At 53.2% G+C, this 11455-nt stretch overlaps 1 protein-coding gene across 1 annotated transcript in view; it reads right to left on the reverse strand.

The window, feature by feature from the left end:
- The window catches only part of PTPRH (protein tyrosine phosphatase, receptor type H), a 19328-nt gene extending 18795 nt beyond the window's left edge, over positions 1-533 (reverse strand). The window contains exon 1 of the mRNA XM_008065085.1: positions 483-533. Coding sequence (XP_008063276.1) covers positions 483-533 — 51 coding nt within the window. The remainder of the gene's footprint in view (positions 1-482) is intronic.
- Positions 534-11455: the final 10922 nt, after the last annotated feature.

Below are 11455 nucleotides of genomic sequence, written 5' to 3' on the forward strand. Positions count from 1 at the left end.
CAAGAAGCAATCAACAAACTGGGGAGAGAGAGACCGAGGCTGGGCCAGGAACCAGACACCAGGGTCTGAGGGAGGAGGACTGGGGCCTGGACTCCTGGGTCTGAGGGAGGAGGGTCTGGGCCTTGGATCCCTGGGTCTGAGGGAGGAGAGGCTGGGACTTGGACTTCTGGGTCTGAGGGAAGAGGGCTGGGAGCCTGGACTCCTGGGTCTGAAGGCGGAGGGCTTGGGCTGAGCCTGGTCTTTGTGAGCACAGGTGTGAGTCACCAGAAGCCCGAGTCCACCTCTCCCAACACCGCAGTGTCTCAGAGCCCAGGTGAAGATTCCCCCATCATCTCGGCCAAGCCAGACCCCCTTCCTTCTTGGGAAGCACTACCTCCTGAGGACCTGGGTGCCTGGACCCCCACTCACCCACCCCCAGGCCCAGGGGTCTCCGTCCCTCCCCTGGGCCCCGGCTTGCCCATGGACGGGCGGGGGGCACTTACCAGCAGCACCAGGCTCCCCCGGGCCCCGAGGCCCCCACCAGCCCTGGCCATGTCTCCAGACACCGTGAGGGACCCAGGAGCCCCAGGCCTGGCCCTTCCTTCTGCTGGACTTTAACCTTGAGAATTTCCCCTTTCTCAGTCCACAGGGGAGGCCCAAGGCCAGGGCGGGAAGGGGAGGAGGAGGAAGTGGACGCCACAGCAGCGTGAGAGCCTTGTGGCCGCACCTTCCCTCCTCACCTCTGCGTCTGTCCCGACACTGGGGACACATTATCTCTTCTCCAGCTCTGTGCGGGCGGAGTTCTAGGCCCCCATCCCACAAGAGCCCCCTCGGCCCCCAGTTGAGGCAAAACCCCAGGGTACCAGGTACTGCTGCGCGGGGGCACCGTCCAGCCTGTCAGAGCTGGGGCCCTCCCCTCCCTGTAGGCGAGTCTGCCTCCCCCTGGGGTCTGGATCTCAGGCCCTCCCTACACCTCAGCCCCTGGCCTTTCCCCTCTCCACCCCCACAAGCCCTTGCAGCTGTCACAGAGTGAACTGCAGGTCCCGCCTCCAGGCCTGTCCCTGGCACCTGCCGACTGGCCTCTCACAGCTTCCATCAGGCTGGGTGGGGCCTTCTGGGCATCAGGACTTGTGCTGGGCCTGTATTTGCATATTTACCTTGTCTCTACCTGTGGCCTTGAGCAGGTGACGCTGACTCGTTTCCTACTGCCTGACGTGGTTCCTGTAAGGAGGCTGTGAGGAACAAGGGGGCCATCCGCGGAGTCTCACAACAGTGCCCGGCCTCTCTCAAACACTCGAAGAATCTTCGTTGTGTTTGTTTGGGGTCCATCCCCAGACTGCCGGTGTCCGGAAGGGGACTGACTCCCAGGACTTTCCAGGGAGTTTTTGTTGACTTATGAATACGGACACGGGGGCGGCCTTCATTCCACTTATAGTATGGAGGTCAAGTGTCGGGATCCTAGCCAGGTGTAGTGTCGCACTTCTGTAATCACAGTTACTTGGTAGGCTGAGGTGGGAAGATCGCTTGAGGCCAGGAGTTCGAAACCAGTCTGGGCCACAGAACAAGACCTCATCCCTACAAAAAAAATCAAAACAATTAGCTGGGTGTGGTGACGCATGCCTGTAGTTGTAGCTACTTAGGAGGCAGAGACAGTAGGATCGCCAGAGCCCAGGAGGTCGAGGCTGTGGGGAGCCGTGACCCTGTCAGTGCATTCTGGCCTGGGCCACAGAGTGAGACCCTGACTCAAAAACTAAACCAAACCAAAAACCGTGTTTGCCACTATTATTATCGCCCCCACTTCCCATCACCCTCCCTCCCACTCCACCCTGGAAGCTCCCATGTCACAAAGGGGAAGGATGGGAAGGAACCAGCACGTGTTGCCTGTCGGAGGCCTTTGATGAGGTCCTACGGCAGAGGAGGAAGTGGCCGAAGGGGACTTGGCCTGGGACTCAACCACTTCCCCCAGGGTTGAGCTGGCCTCTGTGCCCTCTCCTCCCGCTCAGAGACTGTGGAGTCTTCACCCCCATGGCGGCCTCAGGGCGCCCTGGACACCCACCCCTTGGGATCAGAGGTTTTATCTTGCCGATGCTTATCTCTGATTTAAAATTGTCCTTAGGCTAGGCATGGTGGCTCATGCACCTTGCCCATTCCAGCACCTTGGGAGGCAAAGGTGAGAGGATTATCTGAGGCCACGGGTTGGAGACCAGCCTGGGCAACACAGCGAGACCTCGTCTCTACAATAAATCAAGAAATAATTAGCCGGCATGGTGGTGCACACCTATGGTTTCAGCAACTTGGAGGGCCGAGGTGGAAGGATCTCTTGAGCCCTGAAGGTCGCGGCTGCAGTGGCTGTAAGTGTGCTACTGCATTCCGACTTGGGTGACAGACTCCAACTCAAAAAAAAAAAAAATTGTTGTTAGATAAGCATATTTTATTCTCAGAAAATATACATTATTGGAAGAGACGTCTCCTTTTAGTCTTGTAACTCAGTTCTCACACTGCTGTCCTTAGGAAGGCAGCTTCTTTCCCAGAGCCTCAGTTTCCCCATCTGCGTAACTAAGGGTTGGATGGCAAAAAGTTCCCTTTCAGGGGCAAGGGATCTCCATCATGCCGAGGCTTCTGGGTCAACCTTTTCTGCTTCTCTTCTGTGTCTTTGGTCTCTCTCTCTCTCTCTCTCTCTCTCTCTCTCTCTCTGTGTGTCTCTGTCTTTCTGTCTCTGTCTCTAGCTCTCTCGTTTTTCACTGTCTCCTCTCCTCTCTTTCATTTTTTTTGGGAGGGTTAGTCTCCCTCTGTCGCCCAGGCTGGCATGCAGGGGCACACTTACAGTCACCATAGGCTCGACCCGCTGGGCTCAGGTGCTCCTTCCGCCTCAGGCTTCCAAGTAGCTGGAACCACAGGTGTGTGCCACCATGCCCAGCTCATTTTTTGACTTATTGTAGAGATGAGGTCTCACCACGTTGCCCAGGCTGGTCTCAAACCCGTGGGCTCAGGCAATCCTCTTGCCTCCGCCTCCCAAAGTGTTGAGATGTGAGCCACCAAGCCCGGCTCGATTTCTCTTCCTTTTTTTTTTTTTTTTTTTTGAGTTGGAATCTCACTCTGTTGCCCAGACTGGAGTGCAGTTGGCCGCTCTCAGCCACCGCAGCCACGACCTGCTGGGCTCCGGCAATCCTTCTGCCTCAGCCTTCCAAGTAGCCGGAATTACAGGCGTGCGCTACCACGCCCGGCTAATTTTTTGATTTATTGTAGAGATGAGGTCTCGCTGCCCAGGCGGGTCTCGAACCCGCGGGCTCAGGCAATCCACTCACCTCAGCCTCCCAAAGGCGCGGGATTACAGGCTGAGCCACCGAGCCCGGCTCGATTTCTGTTCTTAAGGAGAAAAGAGGAGCAGAAAGACTCCACATTTCTTGTTTCTGGGTGTGTCTTCAGCCCATCAACAGGAAATTCTTCTTGCCTCTACACTGGCCAGCCTGGATGCAGAGTCTTCTTCATCCTGCAGGGATAGAAGCACACGCCTCCCCCAGCCCCCAGAGACAGAGTCTCTCACTCTGTTGCCCAAGCTGGAGGACAGTGGTCCCATCACACTTCACTGCAGCCTCCAGTTCCTGGGCTCAAACGATCCTCCCACCTCAGCCTCCTGAGTAGCTGGGACTATAGACATGTCACCACGCCTGGCTAATTTTTACATTTTTTGTAGATGTGGGGTCTCACTACGTTGCCCAGACTGGTCTCAAACTCCTGGATTGGCTGGGCATGGTGGCTCACGACTATCATTCTAGCACTTCGAGAGGCAGAGGCGAGAGGATTGCCTGAACTCAGGAGTTCAAGACCAACCTGAACAACATGGCGAGACCTTGTCTCTACAATAAATCCAAAAATTAGCCAGGCGTGGTGGCACATGCCTATAGTTCCAGCTGCTTGGAAGGCTGAGGTGGAAGGATCGCCTGAGCTCAGCAGGTCAAGGCTGTGGTGGCCATGAGTGTGCCACTTCCCTCCAACCTGGGCAACAGAGTGAGACTCCGACTCAAAAAAAAAAAAAATCAAACCTCTGGATCAAACGATCCTCCTGCCTCAGGTTCCCAAAATGCTGGGATTGTGGACGTGAGTCACTGGGCTCAGCAAAAGAACACTTTGGTCCTCTCAGGATGCTCTCTGGAATCCCGGTCATCCTCTCAGCCCATGAGTCATCATGCCGGCCCCTCATCTTAGGCGGGGATGTATCCTCACCTACAGGAGCTTATTCGTGTCTCAGTAGGTACCTGCCGAATGAATGTCTTTGCTTGACATCTGAGCTGTTTCTGGACCTGTTCCTGGCCCCTTGGCAGCCACACAGACTCTCCTACTTGTTCCCCTCGGCACTCCAGGCTGATTCAGGCCACAGGACCTTTGCACCTACTGTTTCCTCTGCCTGCCAAGCTCTCTCTCTCCATCTTCTCTTTCTACTTCCCCTCCTTCCTCCCTTCCTTCACTCCTGTCCCTCCTTCTGTCCCTTTCTCCGTCTTTCCCTTCCACCCTCCTTCCTTTCCTCCTCTCTTCCTTCCTTCCCACCTTCCCTTGCTTCTTTCTTTTTTTTTCCTTTGGAGTGGAAGTCTCACTCTGTCGCCCTGGCTCGAGTGCAGTGGCAGGATCACAGCTCACCACAGCCTCGACCTGCGGGGCTCAAGGGATCCATCCTCCCTCCCTCCTCAGCTTCCTAAGAAGCTGGGACTACAGGCGTGCAGCACCATGCCCAGCTAATTTTATTTATTTGTTTACTAGAGACGAGATCTCACTATGTTGCTCAGGCTGGTCCCGAACTCCTAGGCTCAAGCAATCCTCCTGCCCCGGCAACCCAAAGTGCTGGGATTACAGGTGAGATTCGCCACGCTCGGCCAGAGGGTGATTTTCACTTTGCTTCGTGGAGGCTGCCCACGTGCAGACGTGAACAAGTAGAGCCTGCATGGGCCCTGATGCTGAAGACCCGAGACCCTGGCTTGGGGGTGCCCGGCAGGCGCCTGAGGGGGGTGCACACTGAACACTGTCTCAGCGGTGACACCGGTCACCATCTTACAATGACACCGATCGCCACCCAGGCTCCACCCGCTCTGTCCTCCGTGCAGGACACGGCACCCACCGGGCGCCTCCTCGTGAGCGTGAAGGCCGAGGGTGCAGTGGATCAAGGAGACGGCGACCCCAGACCATGAGTGCCCGGGGCTACCCAGCCCCTCTTCCTGCTCGGACCAGCTGGGGCTGGACCCCACCCGCCAGGGCTCCCCGGCGCTGTCCTTGGTGCTGACGCGCTTCTGGGCGGGGACTGCAGGACGGCTGGCGTCGTCCTGATGGGAAAGCCCAGCCAGCCCCACAGAGCCCAGGAGAGCACGGGACACCGACTCTAGGGAACACGGCCAGTCCAGGACCAAGGCGCCCTCACCCCAGAGACGTCATCGTGGTCCGGGGACAGGGTGATGTCATGAATTAGGAAAGTGACCAGTGGGTTTGAGGGGGTGTGGGAGGACAGGGTGTCCTTAACGTCCGTGGAGAAAACATATTTCTCGGGGGGGAGGGTCATCCATAGCTTTTTTAGTCTTTTTTTCTCTCTCTTTTTTTTTTGAGTTGGAGTCTCACTCTGTCGCCCAGACTGGAGTGCAGTGGCCACTCCTGGCCACCGCAGCCTCGACCTGCTGGGCTCCGGCGATCCTTCTGCCTCAGCCTTCCACGTAGCTGGAACTACAGGCGCACGCTACCACGCCCGGCTAATTTTTTTATTTATTGTAGAGATGAAGTCTCGCTACCCAGGCGGGTCTCGAACCCGCGGGCTCAGGCAACCTATTCGCCTCAGCCACCCAGCCCAGCTGCTTTTTTAGTCTTGAGTAAAATCTATGGGAGAACCGGGCACGGTGACTCACACCTGTAATCCTAGGACTTTGGGAGGTCAAGAAGGGAGGATCACTTGAGTCCAGGAGTTCAAGACCAGTCTGGGCATTGTGGTGAGACCTCGTCTCTACAAAAAGAATTTAAAAATTAGCCAGCATGGTGGTGCACACCTGTAGTCCCAGCTACTTGGGAGACTGAAGCTGGAGGATTGCTTGAGCCCAGGAGTTCAAGACCAGCCTGGGCAACATGGTGAAACCTCGTTTCTCCAAAAAACAGAAACCATTGTGGGCTGCTTTAGTGACAGGTTGAACAAAATGAGAGATGAGTTGGAAGAACAAAAGCCTTCCCCACTTCTTCCTCCGTGACTGGCTAGACACTAGACAATCCTGCCCGAGTCCTCCCTGAACTTCTGTGAAGGATGTGGACCATAACTTGCCATGAGCTGAAAGGCACCCTTGTCCTAATCCCTGGAACCTGTGAATGCAACCTTACTTGGAAAAGGGGTCTCTGCAGATGAAACTGGGCTCCGGATTCTGAGAGGAGATCATCCTGGTGTCCAGGGGGTCCCATATCCAGCGACAAGAATCTTTATAAGGAACAGAAAAGAGACACAGACACGGAGGAGGAGGCCATGTGAAAATGGAGGGAAGAATTGGGGTGATGTGGCCAAAAGCCCAGGGACGCCTGGCACCACCAGAAGTCGGGGGAGTGCTGACAGAGGATCTCGTCAGAGCCCCCGAAGGAATATGGCCCTGCTGACATCTTGATGTGGAATATTCTGGCTTCCAGCGCTGTGAGAAAATTGCTGGTGTTTTGAGCCACCCAGTTGGGGGGAGAGCACATGACAGTGGCCCTGGGGGCGACTACTCTGCGTATGTGGCAAAACTCAATTGAACATGGAGGTAGCCTCTCTCTCTGGCCTCCCATCCTCCACCATCACCTTCTGCTATGAGGGTATCATCCCAGTGTAGCCCCAATGCCCTCTCCATGGGGAATGGAAGACCAGGATCATGTGGTGGACACAGACACATGCTTACACTGCCAGCTCCCTACGGCTCAGATAAAGCCCATCTGACTGACGCCTGCCAGCCTCCCCGGGCTCCCCTGCCAGGCCCAGCACGTGGTATTTGCTCCATCACACAGCATGATTGACATTTCCTCAGATGTTCTGGAATCTTTCCTACCCAAGGCCTTAGCACGTGCTGGGTCCTTTGCCTGGAATATCCCCTTCTCCATCTCACCACTGGCTTCCACCTCCCTAAGCCCCAGCTCTGACTCTGCCTCTTCTCTGAGGACTCCTATCCAGTCTGCCTGGGGAATCCCAATGCCCTTCTCTTCAGACGTTGACAACCCTGCACACACCTCCTGTCATAACACCAACATCACTCTGTCTTGCTCTTCTGAGCCCCTGGCTGTGATCCTACCTGCCAGTCCCACCTGGATCTTCTCTGAGACACAGAAGACTCACCTAGATTGCATCAGGTCTACTAGATGCCCCCCTACTGATTTTTTGGTAAATTCCTTTTTCCATACCCAGAAAAATTTCCTCCACTCCCCAAATGGCTGCTGACTTGGGACGAGGGCAGGATGCTTTGGGAGCTCAGGGGGAGGACTGGAGAGCTCAACCCTTGCAGCTTCTGGGACACTAGGGTGCCAGCGACCTCTCTGCATTCATAGTCACAAGTGAAGAGGTAGAATGACCAGGAGCTGTGACTCTCGGGAGTCCCGGACAGGTGGCGTCTTGGAAAGGTTAGCTTCTGGTGGGCATGCTGGGACAGGTCAAGTTCGTCCATGTTTTGGATGATAGCAGAGAAGGTGTATTGTGGAGCTCCAACTCCACACCCATCAGGGCATCTGGGTGCAGGAGAGGCAGTGCCATCCTGAAGTTTTCCCCGCCTCTTTCATGCCTCCATTTGTCACATATTAACTTATCGTCTTCTGTGCCTAGTCTGAGTTGAGGGATGAAATCACAGCAGAAGGCAAGGAAGGCTCGACCCCAGATCATCCAGAGAGAGGCAGAAAGACAGCATGGTTCCAACCCATTCACAGCCACCTCTGGGCCTCTGGGTTCTGGCCGTGCCTGAGATCGCTCTCCTTGGTGCTAAAGAGGGGTCAGAAGGGGAGGCAGAGCCAAGTAGGTGTGTCACAGCCAGGGAAAACCCAGTCTCTTCCTGCCCTGAGGGAAGTTGGGGTCTAGAAGAATCCAAGGCACAGCCATTCCCATTCCTCAGTAATCCTGGACTCCATAGGAGAACAGGCAGAGATTCCTTCCAATCGCCAGTTTTGTGACAGGAAGGCTGTGGTGGGGGAGTGGGAAAAATCTCAGCACAGTACCCTCAGAAAGTGAACTTTTCCACGTAATGGTCCCACATGACATGTCAGAGCCCTGAGCTAAAACTGGGCCACGATGACACTTGCGATACAAACACCTGATAAAAAGACCCATTCCCTTCATATTTTCAAAGATCTTCTACAACTCACCTAGGGAAAGGCAGAAGGCTGGACTTTTAGAAATGGGCAACAAACTTGAAAAGACACTTCACCAACAAGAATATCCAAATCAGCCAGGAGCGGTGGTTCACACCTGTAATCTCAGCAGTTTGAGAGGCCAAGACAGGTGGATCACTTGAGCCCAGGAGTTCGAGACCAGCCTGGGCAACATATTGAGACTGTGTCTCTACAAAAGAATAAAAAATAAAAAGGGAGGCAGAGGAGAGAAGACTGCCTGAGCCCAGCGGTTCAAAACCAGCCTGGGCAATTTGGCGAGACCTTGTCTCTACAATAAACCCAATTTTAAAATTAGCCTGTCTGAGCCCGTGGGTTTGAGACCCGCCTGGGCAGCGAGACTTCATCTCTACAATAAATAAAAAAATCAGCCGGGCATGGTAGTGCATGCCTGTAATTCCGGCTACTTGGAAGGTTGAGGTGGAAGGATCGCCGGAGCCCAGCAGGTCGAGGCTGCGGTGGCTGGGAGTGGCCACTGCACTCCAGTCTGGGTGACAGAGTGAGACTCCAACTCAAAAAAAATAAAAATAAATAAATAAATAAATAAATAAAAATTATCTAACCCAGGCTTGGTGGTTCAGCCTGTAATCCCGCACCTTTGGGAGGCTGAAGTGAGTGGATTGCCTGAGCCCGCGGGTTCGAGATCTGCCTGGGCAACTTGGCGAGACCTCATCTCTACAATAAATCAAAAAATCAGCCGGGCATGGTAGCGCATGCCTGTAATTCCGGCTACTCGGAAGGCTGAGGCGGAAGGATCGCCAGAGCCCAGCAGGTCGAGGCTCTGGTGGCCGGGAGCGGCCACTGCACTCTAGTCTGGGCGACAGAGTGAGACTCCAACTCAAAAAAATAAAAAATAAAAAAAATAAAAATTAGCCAGGCGTGGTGGTGCACACCTGTAGTCCCAGGTACTCAGAAAGCTGAAGTGAAAGGATCGCCTGATCCCAGCAGGTTGAGGCTGCAGTGGCTGTGATCATGCCACTGCATTTCAGCCCAGATGACAAAGACCTTGGCTTGAATAAATATAAAATAACATCCAAATGGCCACACACATGCCCACAAATGGGAAGGTATTCAACCTTACTACACATCATGGAAATTAAAACCACAAGGAAGTACCAGAACATGCCATCAGAGTAGCTACGATGAAAAAGATAAACAATACCAACTATTTGCAAGAATATGAAGCAGAGGGAACTTGCTCACGTTGCTAGCAGGACAGCACACTGGAAAACTGCTTGGCAGAATCTACTAAAACCAAAGGTACACATACTATCTGCTTGGTAATTCCACTGCTAGGCAGATTCCCAAGGGAAATAACCACTTTTGTCCCTCCAAAAACATGGACAGAAAGGTTCACAGTCGCTTTATTCACAATGGCCCCAAACTGAAAATAAGCAAATGTCCACAAGGAAAAGGAAGAGTCAAGAAACTGTCATATGTTCATACAATAAAATACTATGTAGCAATAAAAATGAACACACAACATGGATTGATCTTCCATCCACAATGTTGAGTGAAAGAAGCCAAACGCAAATAACCATGAACTCTATCATTCCGTTTAGATCAAGTTCAAAGACAGACCACACAAATCTATGGTGCTAGGGATCAGGATAGTGGTTACTCTTGGAGGGGCTATGAAAATGGAGGGGGTTTAAGGGAGGTGGTTAGGGTGCTGAAAATAATCTATGCATCAATCACAATGTGTATACACGAAAACAATGGTATCACTATGCAATTAAGTGTAAGTCAACTATATCTCAATGAACAAAGGGGAAGCAAAAACTAGGTAGGGTATGGCTCCCAGCCCCTGCCCTGCTCTAGGATATGTGCATTAGGGCTGCCAGGACAGGTCCTGCCCAGGACTCCACAATCCAGGCCACCTCCCCTTGTCCCAGAATGAGGGTCTTGGCTCGTCACACTCCCAAGTCCTTTAACTCAAAGTTCCCAGACCCTGACATGCTCTGGTACAGCCCCTGGTCTGGGCTCTCGTACACAAAGCCAGCCATGTCCTGGTACACACTGTCGGCCATGTCTATATCCTGATAGATGTTCTCTCTCCTGTTTGCCACCTCTGCCTGGGCCTGGGGTGCTGACTTCAAGAAGTGCAGGAGGATCTCATGCAGGAACACATACTGGTTCTGTAGGAACAAGGGAGAAGATTCTGGATGAAGGGCTGACCCCATGTTGGGAGGTGTGGGCCCTGCTGGGAACAAAATTCTGAGCCTTCCTTGGCCATTTTTCTCTGCTCTCTTTGGCTCCACAGTCTGAGCCTCCAAGCAGGACTCACTTTCTCTGAACCTACTATATCTTTTACCTAAGGATGGATGTAGAGGCGCAGAGTGAGAAAGTTTACCAACTCCTTGGTGACTAGGGGAATGTTAGAGCATTAGAGATGGGGCTCATCTTTGTCCACTTTGCTGTCACAGAATCCACGTTATGTGGGTGTTAACCTGAGTATTCCTAATATGACAACCCCACTCCTCATACTAATTTCCAGAACTCCTTCTAGAACCTCTGGATGCCAAACATGAGGAGGCTCACAAGAGCCAACCTGGAACCTAGATGTCTGGGGGCAACCATAATAACATCCCATGACCCCAGAATAAATAGAGGCATCCATCAGACCCACATGATAAGGGCCTTCCAAAGCTTCTCCCTTCTGCCTGCCTTGAGAACACCCTGCAAATTTGTGGTGATCTGTGTGTTGTTATGGCGACAGGAGAAGCTGAGTTAAATTGGGAGGACTCCAGGAAACATGATTTTGTAAATGAATTAACTTTACGCAGGGAGAGTTCTGGCCTTTGCCATCAACTACTGGGAAGTGAAATGTCCTGCCTTATAAGAGTGTCTTTGTTTGCTGGGAGCCTTGAGCCACATTGAACAGTCTAACAATGTGATTTAGGATGGAGGCTTTGGGTCATATGGTATCTGCTCTTCCTTCAGAAGGGCTGGACACTGAGGTCAGCCACACTGAATAGGAATCGTGTCTACATGGCTGAGACCCTGGGAAATACTTTTGATGCCAACATCTAAGGAGCTTCCCTGGTTGGCAACACTCCCTGCATGTTGCCACATGATTTTGTGCAGGGAGTAATTAGCACTATCCATGACTTCATGGGGA

The sequence above is a fragment of the Carlito syrichta genome, unplaced genomic scaffold (assembly GCF_000164805.1).
Source record: "Carlito syrichta isolate Samal-C Ts95f unplaced genomic scaffold, Tarsius_syrichta-2.0.1 Scaffold308154, whole genome shotgun sequence".
NCBI classification, from domain to species: domain Eukaryota; kingdom Metazoa; phylum Chordata; class Mammalia; order Primates; family Tarsiidae; genus Carlito; species Carlito syrichta.